The 25,030-nt window shown below is 56.0% G+C and overlaps 1 protein-coding gene across 4 annotated transcripts in view; it reads left to right on the forward strand.

The window, feature by feature from the left end:
• The first annotated feature begins 3,919 nt into the window (after positions 1-3,919).
• The window catches only part of SLX9 (SLX9 ribosome biogenesis factor), a 29,780-nt gene continuing 8,669 nt past the window's right edge, over positions 3,920-25,030 (forward strand). For 2 of the 4 annotated variants that reach the window (XM_007172649.2, XM_007172650.2), the window contains exons 1-3: positions 3,920-4,132; positions 8,987-9,095; positions 19,908-19,976. In XM_007172649.2, the coding sequence (XP_007172711.2) occupies positions 3,995-4,132; positions 8,987-9,095; positions 19,908-19,976 (316 nt within the window). In that variant the 5' untranslated portion in view covers positions 3,920-3,994. The remainder of the gene's footprint in view (positions 4,133-8,986; positions 9,096-19,907; positions 19,977-25,030) is intronic. The other 2 variants (XM_007172651.2, XM_007172652.2) reach the window with 2 other exon arrangements.

A 25,030-nucleotide genomic window follows, 5' to 3' on the forward strand; every position in this document is an offset into this window, starting at 1 on the left:
GGGTAGGAGGTGGGGCCGGGCTGTCAGAGCTGAGCTGCAAGCCGGCTGACCCTGCACTGTGTGCTGGGTGGGTGTCAGGGAGACCTAATCCTTTTCACACTTTAGCAACGATCAAGCTTCCTAGTTACAAAGGCTGCACCACCCAGAGAGGGAAAAAAGAGGCTCGAGGGGCGTGGACACTGTGCACTGCGGTGACATCTCTGGGCAACGGGATTAAAGGGATTTTAACTTCAGAGCTAGATTTCTGTATTTTCCAAATTGTCTATGATAGCCACGTATTAATTTTGTAATCAGAAAAGGATGTTACTATAAATCAGGTTAATGAGACCAGAAACCAAAAACCTAGGGACCCACCCCTATCAGCGGGCTCTCTCTCTAGATGGGGGAGGGTTAAAAGGAGGAAAAGGAGCAGAGCTGGAAGGAGGGTGCCAGGCTGCGGGGCTCCCCGGAGGGCCACGGGCCAGGGCCGCCGCGTCTCTTAGCCTGCGGAGTCAAGTGGAAATCGCGAGCTGGGTAACCTCCTGCCCGGCCTCATCCTCTCGCCCCTCCCTCACCACTTCCTCCCGATCACCCCCCCACCCCCGCCCCCGCGACCACATTGAGGACGCATTATTTTACCCCAAGAGTTTCCCAGTGCAGCAACTGCACAACCCCAAATAGTTTGCACCAGACCTTCCTGTCGCACTGCTGGGCGCAGACGGGCGGGACCCGCTAACCCCGTGGTCGCCGCGCGCAGAGGCGCACAGGTTGGGCCCGGGCCGCGCTGTCCCAGAGCCAAGCGGGAGGCACGCGTGCCCGATTCCCAGAAATTCCTCCTGTTTGGGGGATGCTCAGACGACAAACGGCCCCGCAGAGACCCAAACCGATCATTTTTAACCCCAACGCCAGCCTCAGTCTCCCAATCCGTAGCCGGTGGACGGAGCCCACTCGACCGCGAGGCTGGGGCAGGTCCCAGCCGCACGCCCCGGAGTCTGGCGCCTCCTTCCGGGAGCCGCTTCCTTAGGGGTCCTCGGGACGCGCCCGCAGAAGCGCAGAGGGAGGCGAGCCGCCTCCCCTCCCCATCGCCCCGGCGCAGCAGGACGCGGCAGGAAGGTCCTCACATGGAGGACTTTTCTTTGCCCCTGCCCGGCTCAGACGCCCCAAGAACCTCCGCCTGCCGCGGGGCACCCTGCCTGGTGCTGGCGCTGACACCCCGCCGGCCCGCCCCTGAGCCGCCAGACTCTGCCGGGTTTGCTTCCCTACCGACCTGCTGCCCCTGGAATCTGAGCACCGGCTGCCCGCAGGGGCCTCCTGGTGCTTTACCTGTCAGTCCTCAAAGAACCCCTGCGGCAACCCAGTGTAGAGACGGGGAAACTGAGGCTCCTACCTTGCCCAAGTCACCTCCAAGCCTGGCCACCTCGCTGGGGGCGCGTGAACCGGGCCTCCTCTCCGGGGAGAGGCCCGGGGGCTCCCGAGACCTAGACTCAGGCCCGGCGGGGGCTGAGGGGAGAGGAGTGTGGCCAGGGAGGGGGCCGATAGGACGCCTTCCCGGGGCTGAGGAGGGCTAAGGAAGGCTTATCCGGAGCCGGGTTCACCGGGCTGGGCGCTGTACGCGGGAGGCTGGTGCAGCCCCAGGACCACCCCAGGAAGGAAGTCCTGACAGGGGGCACATGGAGACGCGTGGGGTCAGGGCATTGGCCCAGGGTCAGTAAGGGCTGGGATGCAGTGGCCCCTGGGGCTCCACGTCCCAGCCCGGCCACTGGCCAGGGCGGCGCCCACGCCGCAAGGAGCCGCGGGCGCTGGGAGGAGCAGCGGGTCAGAGCCGGGGGTCTGCAGCCCCGCTGTTCGCAGGTTGCCGTCCGCTCTAACGCGCAGCCTGGTGGGGTTTGGGAAACCCGAGAGCAGAGAGCTGGGGCGTCATCAGGAAGTCCTTGCGGAGGGCCCCGAAGCACCGGGTGGACCGGGATGAGCGGCGGGGTGTTTGCCCCGAGGCTCTCCCGGAAGCCATCCTTCCACGACTTCGTGGGACCCCCGGATCCGCGAGGAGGCCCGCGCCCTGCGGAGGCTGAAGGCGCTCGGGGTCCGGGGAAGGGCCCGCGCTGGGATCCCCAGCACGCCCGCGCCTGCGCACGCGGCGTCCCAGCTCCTCCAGAGAAACCCACGCGGGCCGCCGGCGCCCTCGCGCGACAGAAGAATTAACTCGCGCCTCCAGCACGGGGGGCGTGGCCTGTCCAGAGACCACCAAGGCCGCCAGGTCCTGCAGGGAGGCGGACGGCATATGGGACAGAGGAGACACGGCTGAGCGCTGGGAAGGACAGAGCGGCTGAGCGAGGGGTCCTCCCCTGGAGGCCAAAGCCAGGGGTAGCCTTTCCAGGGCGATCATGGCCGTGGCCCCTCTGGGGAGGTAGGGGCCTCCAGTGAGGAGGCCAGGGCAGGAGCCCAGGTGGGGGCGGAATTTGGAGGGAGTGATAAGGGGGCTCTTGGGTTGGATGTGACAGGGAGAGGGGACGCTAGCCAAGGTGACAGCTTGGTTTGGGGCTTGGGAGACTGTGTGAGCGCCCGTGCCATTTCTTCTGGAGGGGAATATACTGCCCGGGTAGTGGGGGCAGGTTGGGATGGGAACCAAGAATTCCACTTTAAGATTCCCTCAATTTCAGGTGGAGACCCAGAGAGAGGTCGGGGCTGCAGATGAAAGTGTCAGGGTAGCAGGGTGTGGCCTGGTCACGCAGGGGGATGAAGGGAAAGAGAGGGAACGGGCCCCGGGATTTAAAAAACTCATAACAGATCCATTTTGCAGCAGTTGGACATTCTTTTCCTTCTACTGAGAAAGCATGGGCTGTACAGAAAAGGCAAAAAGCAAACCCTGAAATAATGGCTGCCCTGCAGGCCTTTGGAGCTGGCCAGGGGCCCGGCTCACTGGGGGTCAGGCAAGGGAGCAGGCCCCCAGGTCAGGAGGCAAGCCCAGGCCTCCCTGCCGCAGCCGGCTCAGGAAGTGAGGCTAGCTGGATGCAGAGTATGCAAGCGTGTCGAAGATCAGGCCCAGTGATGCTGGGGCCGACAGAACAGAGCTGCTTCTGGAATGCTGCCTAGTGCCTCTGCGCCTGCTTCCAGGAGGTCGTCCCTGGATGCCAGCTGAGTTAGTGCTGTGTCTGCATGCACCCTGGCAGCACGTGTACCCAGCAGTCATTACCTCTGTGTTCTCCTTAGGTCTGGCGGAACCAGAGAATGACTTGTGACACCCCTTAAAGAAGTTGTAGGTGCCACCTGACGAGTGGGGACACGAGTGGGTGGTGGGCTTGGCCTTGTCCGTGCTCCAGAAAGCCTCCCCAGAAGTTCCACTGCTCTGGGTCCCAGCCAGGAAACAGTTTCTAGCCAAAGGAAGCTGGTCTGGCAGGCGCTGGTCAGACACCCAACCTGGCCCTGGGCAGGCGGTGGTGATAGGCCACTGACAGAGTCGGGGTGCCGAGCCTGAGAGCTGGCTTCTGGGGTTTCTTCCAGGGACATTTCCTCTGGCTCCAGCCCAGATCCGTTCTGTGAAGTCGCCCCTATAAATCCTGGCCTGATGCCTCTGAGGTGTTTTAATAAGTATGGGGTTTCCTTTAGGGGTTCCCCAGTCCTCCGATTCTCTTCCTCCCCGCAGGGCGTTTTTGACAGGCACAAGCAAACACACTCGTGTATTTCAACAAACTTCATCCCCTCCAGCGCTGTAACCATCATTCTCCAGATCACAGGGAGGCTGCGTGATTCCAGCAATTAGCCACACCTGCCCCGGGAGGCGGGGCGGAGCCAAAGGCGGGACGAGGAGCGCGGCCCCGCCCCCCCACATCAGCCCCGCCCCTCTGCGGCCCCGCCCCACTACTCTCTGGCGCCTCGCGGCCTGCGCGGGAAGGATCGCGGATTCCAGCCACCGCGGCTCTCGTTTCCGCCGGGCCGCTAGAGCGGCGGACCAGCTTCCGGCAGCCGGTGCCGCGTGTGCTCCTCGGTTTCCGGCCGGTTGTGGGTCTCCGCCGCGGAGATGGGGAAAGTGAGGGGTCTGCGGTCCCGGGTGCACAAGGCTGCCGTGAGGCCCACGGGGGAGGCCGCGCTCGGCCCCGCGCCCCCCGCCCGGGAGGCGGCCTCTCTGCAGGCCTCGGCTGGCGGAGTCGGGGGGAAGGTAAGCTGGGGACACCGCGGGCCGTAGGCGTGGGGAAGGGCTGCGGGTGGGGGAAGGGGGCCGCGGGCCGGGGTCGGGGCGCCACACTTTGCGGCCTCGGGGGTCCCGGGCCGGCTCCGGCCCCGCGTGCTTTGTGGGCGCCCCCCTGTCGCCCTCGAAGGGTCCCCGCGACCCCGGGACCGCCCTGGGCCTCGGCGGAGTTAACCGCGCGGCCTGCGGGCCTTCCTAGTCCGCGAAGTGTCGTGGCCTCCGTGGACCCCGAGGCTCGGCTGCTCACGTGCGCGACGGCCTGGGAGGCGTTGACTTGCTCCGCGTTTGGAGTTCTGCGAGGGAGGACCAGGAACCTCCCATCTCCACGTGTAGAAATGCTGCGCGAAAATGGCAAAAATTCCTGTGCATCGTAGCTGTGCTCCGAGGAAAGGAAAGGGAATTCCCAGGATTAACGAAGAAAACGAAGAGCAAACTGAAGAGACCCTGTACCCTGTAGCAGTCCCCCCCCGTCCCCCCATCTTACCTAGCTCTAAGCAGCCACTGATCTTTCTGCCGCTGTTCGGTACATTTCCTCTGGATGGAGCCGTGGACTTTGCGTGTAGGCTGTGGCCTTTGCGTTTGGCTTCTTGGACTTAGCATAGCGTTTTCAGCGCTCATGTAGGTTGTATGATGTGTATCAATGCTTCATTCCTTTTTGTGGTGGAACAGTGTTCCACTGTTTGGTTAGACCATGTTTTGTTTATCCAGGTGCTGACCCTGGAGCTTCCTGGAAGCATTTACTGGTGTTTGTAACCAAAGGGCTAGCACCCGGACAGTGGACAAAATCTTGCTGGCTTGTGGGGACCGTGGCTTTGGATCAGTAATGCTAAAGAGAACAGCCATGTTTGTTAAGCACTTGCTGTGTGCCAGGCACTTTACTTCTTCATAACAGCCCCAACCCTCATTTTGCTGAAATGAGGAAAAAACTGAGAGTTTAAATAAATTACCAAGGACATTCAGCTGCTGATGGAGGAGCCGATGTTTGAAGCCAGGGTCTGGCATCAGTGCCCTGGTTTTCATAAAAACTTTATTGGGGTAGAATTCATGTCATAAAATTCACCCATTTAAAGTGTACAATTTAATGGGTTTTTTTTTTTTTTGTATATTCACAGATTTGCACAATCATCACTACAGATTTCAGAACATTTTCATCACCCTAAAAGGAAACCCCATACTTATTATCAGTCATTCAGTCATTCTGGCAACCATGAATCTGCTTTCTGTATATATATGCCTCTTCTGGATGTTTCACACAAATGGAATTATACAATACGTGGCCTTTTGTGTCAGGGTTCTTTCACTGGGCGTGCTTTTGCAGTTCATCCTTATAGTACTATTTTTGTAGCATCCTTTTCTTTGTTGTCTTTATTCTTTTTATGGCTGAAAAATATTCCATTGTATGAGTATACCAGACCATGTCACATTTTATTTATCCATTCATAAGTTGGATAGTTAGGTTGTTTCAAATTTTTGGCCATCATGATAATACTGCTGTGTACAAATTTTTCTGTGGATGCATGGAGTGGAATTGCTAGGATGTATGGAACTCTATGTTGAACTTCTTGAGGAATTGCCAGATTACTTTCCACAATGGCTGTGCCATTTTAGAGTCCCACCAGCAATAAATGAGGGTTCCAATTTCTCCACATCCTCACCGACACTTGTTATCGTCTGTCTTTTTGATTATAGCCATCCTACTGGATGTGAGGTGGTATTTCATTGTTTTGATTTGCATTTCCCTAAGGGCTAGTGAATAATGTTGAGGATTTTTTTCATGGGCTTGTTGATTGTGTATCTTTGGAGAAATGTCTATTCAAGTCCTTTGCCCATTTAAAAATTATGTTGATTGTCTTTTTGTTGAATTGTCAGAGTTCTTTATATATTCTGGATAGTAAACCCTTATCAGATATATATGGTTTGCAAATATTTTTTTCACTTCTGTAGGTTGTCTTTTTACTTTCTTGATATTGTCCTTGGAAGCACAGTTTTTAATTTTGATGAGGTCCAGTTTATCTTGTTTTCTCTTGTTGTTTGTGCTTTTGGTGTTGTGAAAAGTCAAGGTTTAGTTGAAAAGCTCAGGGGAGTCTGAGCAGAGTTTGGTCATGGAGAGACTTTTTGTCAGTGGATGTCCTTTGCTGGTTGACATAGGGCCCATGATGTACATCAGTATTTACATCTTAATTCAAGTGAAAGATGGAATCTTCACTACTGTTAACTCCATTCCCTCTTATCCCCTTGTTGTGCTGTTATCGTTATGTATGCAAGTTGTGTCCAAATATGTTACAACCCAACTGTAAGTTGTTACAATTATCCTTTCATAGCTAGTTACATGTTTACCTTTTCCAGGCTTCTTGTTTTGTTTTTGTGGATTTGAATTACTGTCTGGTATCATTTGCTCTTAGCCTAAAAAACTTTATTAATATTTCTTATAAGGCAGGTCTACTAGCAACAGATTCTCTCAGCTTTAGTTTATCTGGGACTGTGTTTATTTTACCTTCATCTTTGAAGGATAGTTTTGCTGGATATAAGATTCTTGGTTGACTATAGTCTTTCACCACTTTTATGTTATCCCACTGCCTTCTGGCCTCCATTGTTTCTCATGAGAAGTAAGCTGTTAATCTTATTGGGGTTCCCTTGTATGTGATGAGTCATCTTTTGCTGCTTTCAAGATTTTCTCTTTGCCTTTAAACGTTTTGACTATGATGTGTCTTGGTGTAGATCTCTGTGCTTGTTCTGTTTGGAGTTTGTTTATCCTACTTAGAGTTCATTGAGTTTGGATGTATAGGTTAGGGTTTTCCATCAACTTTGGCAAGTGTTCAGACATAATTTCTTCGAATACTTTTTCTGCCCTGTTCTGTCTCTCTTCTGGTACTTCCGTTACATGTACATAGGTTGGCATGCTGAATGGTGCTCTGAGGCTCTATTTGTTTTTCTGCAAGGCTGTTGTGTAAGGTTATTTCTATTCATTTTTTTCTGTGAAGCTCTGTTCTTTTTCCGTCTTTTCTTCATATGGTACAATTTCTATTGATCTTTCTTCATATTCACTGATTTTTTTTCCTCTGCCAAGCTTAGATTTACTTTTGACTCTCTGTAGTGAAATTCTTCGTTTTGATTAACATACTTTTTTACTCCAGAATTTTATTTACTTATATATATTATAAAAATATACATTATAAAAAACATATATATATTTTGTTATGGTATGCAGTAGGGGTTGAGAATCATTTTTTTCCCCATATAAATATCATTTTGTTTCCACATAATTTATTGGAGTTCTCCATTAAATTATCTTGGAGCTTTTGTCAAAAATCAATTGACTATATATGTGTGGGTCTATTTATGGACTCTAACATGTTCTGTTGATCTGTTTATATATCCTTACGCCAATGCCACACTGAATTGATTGCTGTAATTTTATTTTTTTCTGTTTTTAAAAAATTGAGATATAGTTGATGTACAGTTATATAAGTTACAGGTGTACAACATAGTGATTCACAATTTTTAAAGGTTATATTCCATTTATAGTTACTATAAAACATTGGCTATATTTCCTGTGTTGTGCAGTATGTCCTTGTAGCATATTTAAGAATTTTATTTTTAAATGATTTCTGTCTCTTTACTGATGTTCTCTGTTTGATGAGATGTTGTCACCATACTTTCCTGTAGTTCTTTAGACAGGATCTCTTTTAGTCCTGAGCATATTTACAGTGGCCGCTATGAGGCTGTTGCCAAGTCCAACACGTGGGCCCCTCAGAAGCAGCTTCTGTTGCCTAGGTCTTGCTTCCCAGTTTCTTTGCACAGGTCCTGCTCTGTTGTTGTTGAAAACCGGATGTCTTAGGCAGCGCACGGTGGCACTGCGGGGGCTTGATGCTGTTCACCTGGTCATTTACATGCTCGCTGGCCTGGCTCCGGGCTGCCATGTGACTCCGGGTCCACTCTCCGCCAGTGCGCGGCCTCCCATCTCCCTGCTCCTGTTTTTTCTTGTCTTTATCTTTCAGCCTGGCAGCCTGGGTCAGCACAAGCCCCTCACTGGTCAGACTGTGCTTAAGCCTCCATGGCCACAGAGATCCTTGCCCTTTACCTCTGGATACGTGTGTGTGGCTGGGAGGCTGCTGTCATAGTTCAGGGAGCTGATGTTTTGACCCGCCTTCACAGGGACTAGTGGCTTTGCCATTCTGTCCGGCCACTCCTGAGCCAGTGCAGCCTTGAGCTCACACCACCTCCAGCCTGCCATGACACCGCTTCCTGGAAGCTGCCCCCGGGCCAGGGCGGCTTGCTGCCCGGCCAGCGTCTGCTCAGAGGTTGTGCCCAAGCCCCCGTGTTATTGGTGCCCCTTCCAAGGCCCCTGTCCTGGAGCTTGGACCCGAATGAGCTGGCCAGGCCTGGGAGGCGGGGTCTGGGTTAGCACAGTGTGACGGGCAGAGTGACCTGGAGGATTTTGAAATCTTGATGTGGGATGACTGGGGCTGGGAAACAGGGAGATTGCTGAGAGGGAGCAGTGGCTGTGAGACGGGAGGGACAGTGGGAAGGTGGGAGGTGTGGGGGAACCTGGTTCCTCTCACAGGGGCTCCTGAGTGTTGAGGGTGTAATTCGTAATCATTACTGATCCTGCATCTGGTCTCAGAGGGTCCCGCAACCAGGATCCAGGCCTGGGTGGTGAACCGAGGCTGCAGAAAGGATGTGACTTGAGAGCTCTGGTGTCTGAGCTGGGGTGGCCTCGGGCTCCTTTCCGGCTCCCGCTCTGGAAAAGCGGGGGTCCGGCCCTCGCCGAGGGGTCTCTGAAGCCACAGAGCAGGTCTTAGGTCTCCTCTGTTTCCATTTCAGGAGTGGGCTTTCACGAATGCCGGTGTGTTTGCCGGGACCACGATAGACCCCGGTGCCTTGGTGCAGAAGCTGGACGTGGATGCGAGGAGCCTCGCCTCCGTCAGGAGAGGTGAGAGCGAGCAGGACGGACCTCAGGGGCGGGCGCCTGGCCAGCTTCCACGTGCTCACAGGCATGGGCCAGAGCAGATTTCAGGTCCGCCTGTACACTTCTAAGAGGTTTTTTTTATTAGTGGAAAATTTTAAGGATGTACTAAGCAGAAGATGGTATAAAGACAGTCCACGTGCCCATCCTCTGTTTTCAGCACACACAGTACTGGGTTATTTTGAAACAAACAGCATTTCCCTCAAGAATTCTTTAGTAAGTATTTTTAAGAGCTCTTAGAAAAAAAGACATAAACGCGCCTACAAGGCCATCATCACACCTAAACAGATCAGTGGTAATTCCTTATTTCAGATAAACGAAGTAAAAGAAGCTCCCATCTTCGTGATTGCCTCAGTCAAAACCAGGTGGGAACAAGGGCGTGTTGCAGGCCCCGCTCCCCTTTCCTTCACGTGTTTATCATGTGGGGGAGGTCTTTTTTCCTACTGCACCTCCCCCACTTGGGGCTTTGTGGTGTTCCTGGCTCCAGCGTCCTGTCTGGGCTGCTCCTGGAGGAGAGGAGCGGCTCTCCTGCCCTGGGTGGCCACACTGCCACCACTTTCTGGAGAGAAGCTTCATGCTGCGTATGTGAGCTGCACATTTACAGCTGAGCCATTGAGAATAAAAGCGTCTGTAGCCCTGTTGGGAGCACTCTGGCCTCCAGGGCAGGGCTTCTAGGTTTTTGGCATAATTTTTCTGGGTTTCCGTCTACAGTTTGTAAACAGCTGTTGTGGTTGTACGCTGTAGTTATTTCACAGGTACGGCTTATTCAGGCATCTCTCATGAGGTCATGTTGTTTGCATCATTGCTTTGGATTCTTTTTTATTTCACTGGGGAGATTATCCGAATCTCCTTGCCATTCCTTGTATGTTGAAGCTGTAGGGAGGGAAGCCGCCTCCCCTCTACCCTCCTAGGTTCTTGGCTAGGACCCTGCAAGTTAGACTAACAAAGACAGATTAACAAGAGAAAAACAAATTACTGCTGTGTGCAGGTCACATCACGTGGGAGAAACCTCAGTGATGAGTAACTCAAAGCGGTGGTGAGAACTTGGGCCTCTGCAGCATCTTAGCCCAGAGCAGTGATGCTGTGGGCTTCCCAGGGCAAACTGGGGGGGGCGGTGAGTACGTGGAGGAAGGTTCATGCAGGTCCATGTGGTGCCGGCTCTGGTGTCCTCATGGCCATGAGACTTCCTCGGAAGGGGGGATGCATGGCAGTCCTCATTTCAGAATTTTCTGTTCTTAGTCAGATAAGGGAAGTTCTGGACGGCTTCTTTCTGCACCTGCTGATTCTGTTTGCCTCCAGCCCAAAGTAATCCTGACATCCAAAGTGGTGTGTTTGTGGGTACCATATTCTCGGCCGTCAGACTCTCCTGCTGTTTCTTGGGATGGATTCCGCAGAGCACATGGCAGCTCTGGCTGCGTGACCTGCCTGAGTGCTTTCCCATGGGGGGTGCCGCAGGGACTTGCCTTCGTTAGGGCGGGCAGGGTGTGCCTGGGAGGGCCGGAGCCATGGCCACTCAGGTCCCTTTGGTGACCCACATGATCAAACAACGTTCTGTGTGTTCACTGGTTCTTTTACGGTTTGTGTACCGGGCAGTTTTGATGGCTTTTCTGGCCGGCACCGGCATCCCTGGGGTCCCATCCCAGACCTGCGGAACCTTGTTTTCACACCCGCTCCAGGGGTCTCCGATGCTGCCAGGTTCAGGACACTGGCCCAGGGCCTAGTGGGTCCTGCCTCGCGGCTGCAGGAGCATAGAAGCCCCCATCTCCTCTCGGTCCTGAGCTGCGATGGGCTGTCATCCAGATCTCCTGGTCAGCCCTTGCGGTCCTGATCTGCGGGACTGTCTCAGTGTGCAGCAGGCAGAACTCAGTTACCCCTGAGCCTTTGTACTAAATCTGAGGGGTTGTAGAAAATTCCAGGCCGCCACAGACAGCATTGGCTGCCCGGAGAGCATGGCCAACCAGAAAGAGCAGATGTCACCTCCCAGCAGAGGGGACACTTAAAATCTGGGTGGTGTGGCCTGAAAACCACAGGGGTGTGGAGGGGGGACAGGGAGAGAAGGAAGACAGTGTTTATTTTCTTTCACGAGGTGGTCTGTGGGGTGTGACCATGGAGGAGAAGGGGCAGCTGAGGAAGAGGTTTGTTACACTCACAGGTCCTAGCGACCAGGGCACGGCGCGCAGGGCCCTGCGGGAAAGCAGCAGGGTGGCCAGGAGGCAGAAGATGGGGGTTGGCCAACCCCCAGAAAGCAGTCTCTCTCCAGCCAGATAGGTGTTTTGTTTTGTTTTGTTTCTATTAAGGATGTCACAGTGTCATAATATACAGAAAATTAAAGAAAATATACAGAAGGAGAGGGCCCGGGCTCTGGGGTGCAGAGCTCAGGGCGCTGGCTGCTGTGAGCTCTGCGGCCTCGCGGCTGGCAGAGCTGTGAGAGCCTCAGGTCCTGGGGGACTGGAGGAAGTGGGTGGGCCGCCTGAGGCCCAGCGCTGACGGCGGTTGTGGGGCGTGTGCTCCGGAGCCTCGCAGCTGGGGGCTTGGGCCGGCCACTTGGCTCTGTGGCCCTTGGCTGCTCACCTGTAACAGGGGTAATACTGGTCCTTGCCTCCTCAGTGCTGCCTGCTCTGGGGTTCAGATGCGTCAGTAAACGTGGAAAGTGGGGAACGGCACCTGGACCTGGCTTCCGTAAGTGCCCGGTGATGCTGGAGGAGTGATCGGCCACGTGTCCCGTTGAGCGAGGCCCTCTGCTGGCTGAGGTGCCCTGGTTCCCCGTGGCAGGTGTCTTTCACCCTACCCACGCCTCCCTCTCCAGCTGCTCTTGCGTTTTGGGGTTCCTCAGGCCTGCCTCCTGATTGGCCAGCGCCCTGGATCTCTTGGGCGATGGGCCTCGTGGCTCCCCTGGGTTTGAGCTGGGACCGGTGGCCCGGGGCAGAGGCAGGTCATGTGGAAAGTGGCATCCGGTGACTCAGCTCTGCTCAGTGGCCTGCTGGGCTGTGACGGCGAGGGTGCCTGTCTGCCTGGATGAGCACGTCCTTGCCCTGGGCTGAGGCGCAAATAGCACTGCTCCCCGCGTCCCTGGCCACTGTGCCCGTGTGGTCCATGTGGTCCCAGAGGAGCCTGGTTGTGGGTCTCCCCCGCCCTGCCCCGGGGTGGACGTGTGTCTGCCGCACTCCCCTCCCAGCGCAGACCTGCGCACACACCGTCCCCTGCAGCCTGGGCTCCGTGGGGCCTGGTCGACCCCAGGAGGCCTTGCTGGCGGCATCTCTTTAGCTTCCAAGGGGAGCCTTTGGGAGCCCTGCCGGCCTAGGAGCCGCGTCTCCCCCCAGTTTTCCTTCTGATTCCAGACAGGGGCTCTGAGCTTCCTGTGGGGGGACCACTGGGCTCTGCCGTGATGGGCCTCCCCGCCCCCCATCAGCAGCAGAACTCAGCTTCGCCCTGAGGGTCGGGCCCTTGGCCCACGGATCCGCACCTGCTCGGAGCGGCCTCTCAGCTCCTCTGCATCCGGGCTGGAGGGCGGGTGGAGGTCCAGCATCCTGCCCCGCACAGGGCACCGCCCTCCAGTTCTGTGCTCTTTGTGCTGTGCTGTTGCGGGAAACAAGCCACTCGGTGCTCAGATAAGCGCCTGCGCTGTTGCCAGCCCTCCGCCTGTGCCCTGGGCTGGGCAGTCCCGGCCCCTGGACTCAAATGGGGGCGTGAGTGGGTGGAGGACGGGCTTGGTGAGGGACGCGGGAGCAGGAGGGCAGGAGGGAGGAGGTGGCGGTGGCAGCGCGTCCGCAGGGGCTCTGGGTGGAAGAGGTGGGGAAGTGACGCTGGTGAGTGGACACGGAGGCCTCGAGGCCCCGGTGGAGGGACTTGGCTTTGGGGTCACCCGCCTTCATCTCCCGGGGGCTGTGCTGCCGAGACACCCCCTTCCCCCACCCAAGCAGAGAGCTCTGCCCTGACCTTCCCTTTCCCTGCAGCCTGAGCTTCCCCCCCGCCCCCCGCTGGCAGACCGCTGCGGTTTCCTCCGGAACTCGGTTTCCTCCGAGGCAGGTGCTCAGCAGAGGGCAGCAGAGCTGCGTCTCATCTTCAGGCTGAGCCCAGACCTGGAGCGGGTCCTGCCTGGAGGAGGAGAGGAGGCTTGGGAGGGCTGACCTTGGGGCGCACACGGGACCCGAGCGCTTCCCAGAGGCTGTCTTTAGGGACTTCGGATGCAGCTCCCCATCGAGGGACTTGCTCTGCCTTTCAAGTCAGGGCTGTGACGCCAGGGCTGTGGCCCCAGGGCTGTGACGCCAGGGCTGTGACAGAATAATCCACTTAGAGCTTTACTAAGCTCTACTCCTCTCCACCCGGCCCGAGTGTAGCAGGAACAGTGAGAGTCAGGCCTGGAGGGAGCTGCTGCTCTGTGGAGACCCGTGTTGGCCAGGGGTGGCTCACTCTCCCCTTGGCCTCCCTGGCCTCCTGAGGCCGCTGAGGGGAGCCCTGGAGGTCTCCGGTGGGCAGCGGCACTTGCGGGTCTGGGAGCTGGAGGAAGCCCTCCTGGGCTTGGCCGCGGTGCATGGCGCCCGCCGTCCTCTGTGGCCGCAGGCTCTGAGCACCCCGCGTGCTGCCCGGGCGCTTGCCTCCTGACCGTGGGGGGAGGCCCTGGGAGGGGTGCCCACTGTGTCCAGGGCTGCCTGCACTAGCAGGGCCTGAGCTCTGTGTGCTCGAGCAGAGGATGGAAGGCATGGGCCGCTGCTTTGGGCCTGCTGGCAGCCGGGGGACAGGAAGGGCCCCACTGCTGGGCTCTTCTCGCCTTGCTCTGCCTGCGTTGAGCCCGTTCTTTTGGACAGACGGAAGCAGGGAAGGGCACGGAGGGTCCTGCCCGCACGGTTCGGAGAGGGAGGGCTTGGGGCCCTCGGGCCGGCTCCTCCTCCTCCTCCTCGCAGGACGGGGTCTTTCCCAGCGCCTTCTTCCCGGCTCTGGGCGGGCTCTCGGCTGGCAGGAAGTGCAGGGGATTTGGCCGCAGCATGGCCTTGTGAGGAGGCGTGTGTGGATGGGCCCAAGGTGCCGAGGAGCTGGGTGCACAGGGACCCCGGTGTCCCGCAGCGCGCCCTGCACCCCAGTTCTTGCGCTGTTGTGTTGCAGGGCCCAGCAGGAAGGGCGGGTCAGAATCGCGGGGCTGGAGGTGGACGGTCACTCGGCTTACGGCACACAGCACGGGACACAGGTAGTCAGAGAGGAGAGGTGCCGGACCACTGCCGGAGTCTTCGGGCAGGAGGCGGCATCTTAGCCGGCAGCAGGTCCCCGGCGGCTGAGCGGGAGGGCCTCGGGCAGCGTCTCTGGAACAGCTCTCGGCAGCGCGGAGTCGCTTCCAGTCGCTGGGCTCAGGGGTTTCTTTAAGGAACATCGTTTGTCCTGGGAAGGGGGTCTGGGCTGCATCAGTTGTTTCTTCTGTTTCAGTGACGTACGTGCCCCATCAAACCTCTCATCTAAGGTAGTGCTCTCAGTTCATCACTAAGACACTCACGGTCCTGCAGCGGACGTTTCAAGACAGCTGACGCGGAGGTTCACATTGGCCACCGTGGCTCCGTTTTGAACCACCTAACGTGTCTTCCCAACTCGTGTGTGTCGCACGGGGTGAGTAGGGGTTATAGCACAGAAGAAATCACATCGTAACACTCGCCCTCCGCCCGCGGCCCCACTTCCCTGTGCTGGGCCGAGCAGTGAGAGCCCCCATGCCGTCCCGGCAGTGCCAGTGCAGGGGTGGCTGAATTCGTGCGTCGGGGGCGGCCAGGTGGCCTTAGGAGGTGTATTTGCGGGCAAAAGCGAGGTCCATGTAGTGTGGTGAACGTTTGCTGAGTGCCCAGGCCCGCCAGGATGTTGGGCTCAGGGTGGGCGATGGGAGTGGCCCAGCAGCCCCCTGGTGTCCCCTGCCAGTGGCTGGAGCATCCCTGCGGACAAGGGGTCTCCCTGCCCAGCTCCAGGACCTCTCTCGGTGCTTCCCTCTCAGAGCCGCAGCCTGGCCTCTGCTCCCTGTGTTACCATCCCCCTTTGCGTGGCACCCCAGTGGCCTGGCTATAGAGTGGGCGGTGGTCCTCCTCCCACTGACAGGTGGGACCTTGGGCCCTCAGTCCCGCAGAGTAGCTGCCTGGCCCACCCTGGTGGTCCCCCTTCACTCTCCTGAGGGCAGACACGGGTGCAGACTGACCCGCCCGAGTCTGCCCTGGGCACTGGCCAGTGGCAGCACGACAGGCGGGGCCTGTGCCCTGCTATGGCTGACACTGACCCTTGGAGCTGCGACGCGATCGGTGTGCTGTGTGCCCCCGCCCCAGCTGTGCTGTGCTGCTGGCGTTCGGGTCATGGGCTCAGGAGGCCTCAGGTGGGCCAGGGCCCCAGATCTTGGTCTGGGCCAGTGTCCTGACCCTGGGAGCGCTTGCGTGCGGTGCTGGCAGGGCAGGCGCTCTGCTGGCCTGTGCTCCGCGATAGCTCTGGGCATCTCTCCCTCCGGGACCCGCTGGCCTGTGGTAGCGAGCAGGGCTGCTGTGAGGGTCCACTTGTTGGAGGAGGCTCTGCCGACTTCCCTGGGGGCCAAGCTTTTTTGCTTGGGAAGCCAGTGGGTTGCTGTTTCTTGAGCCTGGCATCCTGACACGTTGAGACGCTGGACTGGGGGTGGGCAAACCAGGACCTATAGATGTTGCCACGTGGCCTCCTGGTGGCGTTTTGGGTTTTCTCTCACACAGTCGCATATCTGCAGTGCTGATGGATTTGTCCCGGGCGATCCGTGCTTCGGTTGTTCCCTCTCCTGTCTTGGCACGGGGTCAGGAGCCAGTTGTGATGCCAGCCTGTTGGGGCACATCCTGCCCCCCTTCCCTGCTGGCGGCCTGAGGCTTTCTGTGATCAGCTTCTTTCTCTGCAAGAAGGGGTGTCAGGGGACCCCGTGAGTTTGTCCTTGCAGAGCGCTGAGTGCAGAGTGCAGCCCAAGTGGAAGACGAGGAGGATTGTGGCGACCTCCTCCCCTGTCTGGGAACGTGTGGTGCCGACATGCTCACGGCAGCATGGCGGGCTGAGGGTCCGTGGCGTAAGGTTGCCTGTGGGATCTAAATGTCTTCAAAATGGCATAAAGGGGGCTTCCCTGGTGGCGCAGTGGTTAAGAATCCGCCTGCCAGTTCAGGGGACACGGGTTCGAGCCCTGGTCAGGGAAGATCCCACATGCCGCGGGGCAACTAAGCCTGTGCACCACAACTACTGAGCCTGTGCTCTAGAGCCCACGAGCCACAACTACTGAGCCCGTGTGCCACAACTACTGAAGCCCGCGCACCTAGAGCCTGTGCTCCGCAAAAAGAGAAGCCACTGCAATGAGAAGCCCGCGCACCACACTGAAGAGCAGCCCCCGCTCGCCGCAACTAGAGAAAGCCCGCGTGCAGCAACGAAGACCCAATGCAGCCCAAAAAAAATGGGGGCATAAAGGCCGCAGGACACGACGCCCTGCGGTGCAGGAACGCTGCCTGTCCCTCCTGCCTGCTGCCCGCTGACGGGATGTGGTCCCGTTCACTCGCTTATGGAGATCTCACGTCTGGCTGCCACCTGGGCAGAGGAGGGTCCCAGCCTGGTGGCAGCAGCGGGGCGCGCAGCCACCTGAGGGCCAGCATCTCACTGCACGGGGACAGTCGCACACACGGGACAGGAGGCTCTGAGAGGTGGCACGCAAGTGTTGGCCTCCAGCGGGCTCCGCGGTGGAGAAAGTGGACCAGGGCTGCCCTGGGGTCTTGGAGGCGGTAGGAGGGGCCAGGCTGTGGACGGGGTCCCTGTGCCCCCTCCTGTCTGAGCTCTTGGCTCCACGGCAGCTGAGCCAGTGCCTGGGTGGATGCCAAGTCGTCCACACTGAATGGCCGCGGGGCCCCCCCTTGCAGCTCAGCGCGCCCCTGGCAGAGACTTGAAAGTTAGGGACCAGCCTCCTGCTAAAGTTACTTTTGTAAAAAACATCATTTCATAGTTGAAAAAGCAGGATGTGCACGTTGTAGGAAAGAGAGAAGCGACATTACAGGTAAAAGCTGTCCCTGTGTCCCCCACGTGGGCTGTGTGTCTGTGACCCGTCCCAGCACGCAGATGCCCCCTGACCTGGGCGGGGCTGATGCCACCCGGGAAGGGGCCGCAGGCTGCTCTTTGTCTAGACGGGGCCCCTCGTGCGGGCAGCTCAGTGAAGCTGGGGCCCCGCTGGGGGGACGTTGGCCTGGTATTAGCCCTGGTTGTCTCCCACGAGGCGCACGGAGCGCCTCTGTCCTGTGCTCCACACACTGACCGGGAGGCCCTCCTGGCCACGAGGAGGGACAAGTGCTCCCCCCGGAGCCGCCTACATGGGGGTGGTGATTTCTGGAATTGTGTTCTTGGGTCAGTGAAGCCGGGCCTGGTCACTGGCAGGTGCTCCTCCTCTGTTACCAGGTGGGGTGGCCTGAGCGCCTTCCCTGTCCTCTCCTCTCCTGCCGTTCCAGAACCTTCCTCTGAGGGGGACCTGTGGTCTTTGGCCTGTCCAGGGCTGAGCCCGAGGGGGCTTGGTGCTGGGATGGAGAGAAGTGATACGCGGGCTTCAGGAGGGAGTGGACGGGACAGGCTCGACGTGGTACCGCTGCCCTCTTGGTGCTGGCCAGTGTCCCCCTGAGTGTTCCCCGTCCAGCCTGGATGGCCTGTTCTCATGGGGTGTGTCTGTAATCGAGCGGGACCCCTTGGGGTCTTGGAGGGGGGGCGGGCAGGCCCCTCTCGCACATCCTCTGCTGTAGCTCCTTTCTGAAGTGCCCAGATAATAGTATCTTGAGCATATTTCCTGAGTTTTTCAGATGCTAAAAACCACCACTAAGTGGAAGAAATTAACTACTTGATGATCCTGAGCACGTAGCCCCCAGACCTTCTGGTGCCTAATGTTGAGCACCCTGTTACCTCTCCATCAACCAGTTAGAGAACTGTGCACAAGATGATCACATACCCTGCCACCCGCCTCCGTCACCTGGTCTTTAAAAACGCTTTGCTGAAGCCTTCAGGCAGTTTGGGGTTTTTTGAGCACAAAGCACCCGTCTCCTTGCTCGGCCCTGCAAGACACTTCTCTCTGCTCCAAGCTCTGATGTTTCACTTGTTTGGCCTCACTGTGTGTCGGGCACTTGCACTTGGCGCTTGGCAGCATGTCCGCAGGCGGGACCCTTTCACAGGGCTGGCTCAGACACCTGGGGAACTTACATGTGGCTGCTGTCCCAGAGTCCGGAGGATGGGCGCTGGCCCATCTAGGGTTGGCTTGAAGTACCAGGGTCGGGTGGATGCGGTCAGGGACACTCAAGGGTTCTTCACAGGGCCCTCTCTCCTGTGAGTTTGAAAACGTCCATTGAAGCCACTATGCAGCCGGGCCCTCTTCCTTTGGCTGCACCTGCATGTCTTTCTTCAGCCCTGGAGATGTCCAGAGACAGGATAGAGCACCGCTCCCTCCGCCCTGACCGCAGCCCTGGGGACGTGGCGGCCCTGCCCAGATACCGCCTTCTTCTTAAGGCTGGTCCACCTGGCCCGCTGGCCCCTCACTGTCCCAGTGAAGGGCTTTGCCAGTCCTTCGGGGTTGGGCTTGTTGGGCTTTTGGAGCCTCCAGATGCCCTCGGGGTCCCTGGTGGGACGCTGAGGTGAGCAGACCCGAGGCGCCTTGGCCCCGCAGTGCCATTTCCCGCCTGTTCCCTCCCGTGCCCCTGGGGGCGGCGTCTGTTGGCCGCCCTGGGCCGGAGGCTCCCCTGTTCTCGGGCCTGCAGCCTCCGCGAGACTGAAGCTCCCCCAATCCCCTGGGCCTCACAGGGTCGGCGTGCCGGGTCCCATTTCCCGGACTGCTGGGCAGGGGTCCTGGGTGGCGCGGGGAGGGTCCCGACATGCGTGCCAGCCTGCCCCTCGTTTGGATGCTGCGTGCGCTTACGGTTCTGTCTGTCTCTGCGGGTCGTAGACTCTTTTTTCTTTTGAAATTATTTCAGAATCAGGAGTAAGGCAGAGAAGACTTCTCCCTGGACCTTTGAGGGTGGGTCCGAGGCTCCTGTGTGAGGCGCCTCTGCTGTCTCCTGCCGCTGCTGCCCTTGTTCAGGCTCCCGCCCCAGACATGCCGCCCTCACCCCACTGGCGGTCGGGCCCCGCGCCGGCCTGGGGGCATCGCCGCCCTCACCCACAGCCCCACGGCCGCTGACGCCTGCGGGGCGCCCGCCACGCAGCCCCTCCCTCCCGTCACCCTCGTGCACAGCCGCCCGCATCCCGAGCAGTCCGCCGACCTGGCCCAGGGTGACTGACGGCCCTGCGCCTCCCCTTCCTGCTGGCCTCAGAGGTCGGGGTGAGTGGGGAGGAAAGCAGGCCAGCTCCAGGCACGGCCGCCGCGTGTGGGATCTGACTCGGGAAAGGGATTAGATCCCCGTGGGAGTCACGGGTTACGGCCGTTTACAGGGGATCCTGAACTGACAAGTCCAGCTGACCAGGAGCGCCGCCCTGACGGAGCTCGTCTCTGCGCTGCTTCTCCTTAGATGCCGTGGGTGTGTTTTACCAGCTCGGGAATCTGCGGGACAGTTGGATCCTGTACAGAATGCGCCCCGGGTGGAGCGTGGCCTGGGCTTAAGCCGCGTTACCTCTGGGGAAACCAGCTAAGGCCCAGCGAGCGGGGCAGGCTGGAGTCGCTCTGCCCGGTGTGCTGCGGCCCTGCCTGGGGGGCCTGGTGTCCCGCAGCCGCGGCCGGGAGCGATGGCCGGGCACCCTGAATAGCTACACCTGTGTGCACACCGTGGGCTCCTGGCTTTGTCCTGCTCACCCCGTGTTCTCTGTCCGCAGGTGCCAAGGCCAAGGCTGTTTTGCCCAAGAAGGAGAAGCTGAAGCTGAGGCGCGAGAGGTGGCTGCAGAGTAAGCTCCCCCTGTCCCTGCTGAGGCCTTGTCCCTGCTGAGGCCCTGTCCCTGCTGAGGCCTTGTCCCTGCTGAGGCCTTGTCCCTGCTGGGGCCTTGTCCCTGCTGGGGCCCTGTCCCTGCTGGGGCCCTGTCCCTGCTGGGGCCCTGTCCCTGCTGGGGCCTTGTCCCTGCTGAGGCCCTGTCCCTGCTGGGGCCTTGTCCCTGCTGGGGCCCTGTCCCGGGCTGGCTCGGAGCCCGCTTTGGGTGGTCTGGGGTCCTGGAGGAGGGGGCCTGCGATGTGACGAGCAGGCGGCCCCGCGGGGGAGGGGCTGGCCCTGTCACCCGTGCAAGGGTCCGCACGGCCTTGCCTCGACCCCCGACCCCCCGCATCGGGAACGTCACAGGAAGCTGCTTCTCCCGTGGAAAGCATCGCAAAGGGAGCACGTGCGGGTTGGGTGTTTTATGATACCTACGAAATTTCCCACTTTTGGGTCTGCGTGTGTCCCTCCAGGCCGTCCTCCGGGCGTGTGACAGTACAGGGTCCCCAGCAGAGGTGGCTCTTCACCCACCTGGTGGGGTCGGGGACCCCGGGCCTCCGCTCTGCGGGGGTTGGTGGCTCCCTCCTTTCCGAGCGCCTGTCTGTGGGGTGGATTTCTTCTTATTAATTTTGCTTGGAAAAGATACTTATATTTCATGATGCTGAATATCTGCTGATTTTTTCTAAAGATTTTCTTGTGAAGATTGTTTTGAAATTTTTTTCTTACAGTTGTCTTTTTAGTGTTTTGCTGACTTCTAAAATTAATTTGAAATGTTTTTTTCTTTATGTTCTCACGCAGTTAAAACATGATCTGCATTATTTTTTCCTTGAAAGTTTTAAAGAAACTGTATGCTTTTAATTTTTTAGAGAAATTTATCAATTTCTTCCACAATTGTTAATTTTAAGTTTTCTTTCACTTTTTGGATGTTTCTTAAGGAAATGATTCATTCATCCATCTTCTTTTTCACAGTCCCTAGCATGGAGTTGTGCAAAATATTCTTTGTAAAATGGATTTGGAAAAGTTAATAGGCCGGAAGCACTGGGGCCCTGAACGTTCCTGGGCTACAATTTTTTGATGACATTTAAGTTTTCTTCCATGATGGTTGGTCTTTTTTTAACTACTTGAGTTAATCTTGGTCACTCATTTTCCTATAAAAACATCTAATCTAATCAGATTTCAACATTTATTAGGAGAGTTGTTGGCTTCTCATTATTTAATATCCTGTTTATCATTCTTTATTTGTATCCCTCTCTCTAATTTCTGGTTAATTTTGTCTCTTCCATGCCAAGAATTCTTATATTTAGTTGTCACTTCTACTTTTCTGTTTTCCAGATTGTTAGTTTCTGGGTTTTTTTGTACCCCATTCTTGGTTTCTTTAGGTTTGTTTTAGTGACATATTTATTTTTGTATGTTTTGTTTAGGAATGAAAGGCTGTATGTCAGCCTCTGAATATAGCTTTAGTTACATCTCCCAAGTTGATTTTACTTAGTATTTCATTATGAAAAGTTCTGTACAGAAAAGTAGGAAGAATTTTACAGTGGGCGTCCTTATGCCCACCATCCACATTTTACAATGAGCACCTCACTTCTTTATCACATGCCTGTTCCTCTGTCCATCCCATCTGTCTGTCCAAACACCAACCCATGTTTTAGCTACGTGTTCCAAAGTAAATTACAGACTTCAGCACACTTTCTCCCAAATAATTCCGCTAGAGTTCAATATTTGTTTATGGTTCTTTTTAGTTTTTATTTTGAGGTAAAATTTACATGCAGTGAAATGCAAATCTTAAGTGTGCTGTTCAGTGATGTATGACAAATGCCTACACCTGTACAACCAGAATCCCCTTCAAGGCGCAGACCATCACCATCACCCAGAAATGCCCCGTGCCCCTTCCCAGTCCCGACTCCCCCAGAGGTAGCCCCCGTCTGATCTTTTTCAGGTCAGAATTTAGGTTTTACTGCTCCAGACATCGTCTAAAAGGAGTCATGTAGGATGTGCTCTTTTTGTGTCTGGGCTGTTCTGCTCAGCTTGGCATTGGGCTCATCCGTGCTTTGTGTAGCCGTAGTCTGTGCCCTTCTGTTGCTGAGAAGTGTTTCCTTATGTGGACGTACCGTTTGGTGTCCACTTTCCTATGGATGGACACCTGGTCTGTCTTCTCTTTTTAGCTGCTGTGAATAAGGCTGCTATGCACATTCTCTACAAGTCTTTTTGTGGACATATGTTTTCATTTCTCTTGGGTATACTTGGAATGGAATGCTGGGTCATAGGGCAGGTGTATGTTTAGTTTTATAAGCAACTGCCAGACGTTTCTCTACTGCGGTTGTACGTTTAGCACCCCCCCAGCAACGTGGGAGAGTTGTGGTTGCTCCGCGGCTGTGCCGGCACGTCTGTCCCTGCAGTCCTAGCTGCTGAGCGTGAGGTGCCCGTTGTCCTGGCGAATGGGCATTTTCACGTGCTGCTGCCCATTGAGGCGCCCTCTGAGGCCCAGGGTCTGTTTCATGAGGCTCTTGCTGGGCTCTTTATTACTGAGCTCAAGGAGTTCCTCCGTCGTGGAGACCAGTCTTGTCAGGTGTGTTTTGCAAATAATTTTCTCCCAGACTGTGACTTGTCTATTTAATTTCTTAACATTTTTTGATGAACAGAAGTTTAATTTTGAGGAGGCTGATTTGTCTTTTTTCCTTACGGGGTTAGTGTGCGTGTGCGTCTTGTTTAAGAAAATGGCCCAGTCCCAAGTCAGGCGGATAAATTCTACTCTTCTAAAAACTTTACGGTTTTGGCTTTTTCGTTTAGGTTTCTAATCCATTTTGAATTAATGTTTGTCTGTGGTGTGAAGTCCTGGTTCAGGTTCTTTTTTTTTTTTTTTTTTTTTCAGTTCCAGCACAATTTGTTGTAAAGACTTTTCTTTCCTCATCCAGTTGTCTTTGTGTCTTTGTGAAAAGTCAGATAGCCTCTCAGTACCAGGCTGTCTCAATTGCTGCAGCTGTGAAGCAGGTCTTGGGGTCAGATAAGGGAAGTCCTGTGTCCTAGGTCCTCTGTTTCAAGACTGCTTTGGATGGTCCAGGTTCGTAGCATTTCCATATGAATTTTATCACAGGCTTGTCAATTTCTTGAACGTCACCACCACCAACAAAGCCTTTTATAGCAATGACAGGGATTGCTTTGAATCTATAGATCAGTTAGTTCAGGAGAATTGCCATTTTAACAACATTGGGTCTTCATCCATGAACGTGGTATCTCTCCCGTTTTATTTACATTTTCCTTAATTTCTGTCATCAGTGTTATGTGGTCTGAAGAGTAGAGGTCTTAGATTTTTTTTTTTTGGATAAGCTTATTGCTGTTTTACAGTTTTTGAAGCTATTATAAATGAAATTCACAAAAGCTTCATTTTCCAGGTTTCTTCTATTTATTATATTATTAATCATTATTTTGTATCCTCTGGTCTTGCTAAAATTGTGTGTTAGTTCTGGTAGTTATCCTGTAGATTCCTTAGAATTTTCTACATAAATGATCATGCTACTTAAAATAGAGACAGTTTTACCACTTTCTTTCCAAACTCTGTTTTATGTCGTCTTCTCATCCTACTGCAGTGGCTGGAACCTTTGCAGTGTTGCTAGAAGGGGTGAGAATTGGTCCCAGTCTCCAGGGGCTGAGGACTGGACCATGGTCAGTGTTCCGTGAGCCTGCTTTGCTCAGGGTCAGTAACCCCAGGCCGTGATGGTGCATAAAGCTAGTGGTCCTCACGCGAGCTCTGTTTCAGACCCTGTTTATAAGGAACTTCCCTTCAGTTTCTTACAGGTTAGCAAATGTGGGCAAGGAAGCAAGGAGAGAATGACCAGGATGGATGGGCCTTCAGGGAGCTGGTGCCTGCCCTCCTGGGCACCACATAGAAACACGGGTTTCAGCCCATAAAAATTTCCCACGTTCAGCATCCCACACGCCAGTGAAATTGTCTTATTTGTAGTGTTTAATTCTTGCATAAGTAATTTTTAGGAGTAGCGGGAGGGAGGGACCCCCCCCCCCACCCAGGATGGCCGGTCGCAAAGCCTGCTCTTCGAGTTCCCACCTCCCTGACGCCTCCTTGTTGGAATTTCCCTCGTTTCATAATTTGCTCTAATATCCAGTAGGCCAGCTCTCTTGTTTCTTGTTCTTTTTCAAGAATGCTTTGGCTATTCTTACACATTTAGTCTTTCTAAAAAATAAGGTTTGGAATTAGATCCCAGGTTCAGTCACAGGCCCTGTTGGAGTTGGAGCTGCGTCAGACTTGAGGCTGGTGTGGGAGCCGCGCTCGCGCCTTCCCTGGGCTCGGAGCCGCCTGGCCAGGTTGGCGGGGGTCTCCGCCATCCCTTCTGTGGCCTGCTTCATCAGAGAGTCTGTCTGATGTACACAAGATGCAGAATTTCTGGTGGATAATCTCTCTCAAATTAAGGAAGTTCCTTCTGTTCTTGGTTTCATTGTAATCGTTATCCTGAGTGGACGGTGAATTCCGTTGGACTCTTTGGGCACTTTGTGTGGTGACTGTAGTCTTTCCCTTTGAAGCAGCAGCTGCAGTGACCACCCGGCACGTGTCCCTGTGTTGTGCTGTCCTTGCATGCTTTGGATGCGTCCTAGGTGGACCCCATGCGTTTTTAACCTAAAATGCTCTGGCTTTGATTTGCTGGCATTCACCTCCGTCCTCCTATGAGCTGGGCCTGCTTTGCTCGTCTGGTCCCCCAGCTTGGGCGCTGGGCCGGCCAGCTGGGGAAGGAGCCCCACCCTGTCCTGTCCCTTCCCTTCCCCTGCCTGAACCAACCCCCCGCCCCCCACCCCCCACCCCCGCTGCTGCCTCGGCCCTCCTGGGAGCCAGGGCTCTCTGGGAAGAGGCACCCGGCTTGATGAGGTGCCGAGTAAATTGTGTATCCTGTCAGCATGGAGAGGACTGAATTGTCACCCTGTACATCCTAACATCCCTGGCATGGAGGGGTGGCCCGGGGCCCAGGGCAGGAGGACCCGGGAGGACGGGCAGTCTTTGTCCCCAGAGCTCAGCTCTTTGGGGTG

This window comes from Balaenoptera acutorostrata, chromosome 4, assembly GCF_949987535.1.
Source record: "Balaenoptera acutorostrata chromosome 4, mBalAcu1.1, whole genome shotgun sequence".
NCBI lineage: Eukaryota > Metazoa > Chordata > Mammalia > Artiodactyla > Balaenopteridae > Balaenoptera > Balaenoptera acutorostrata.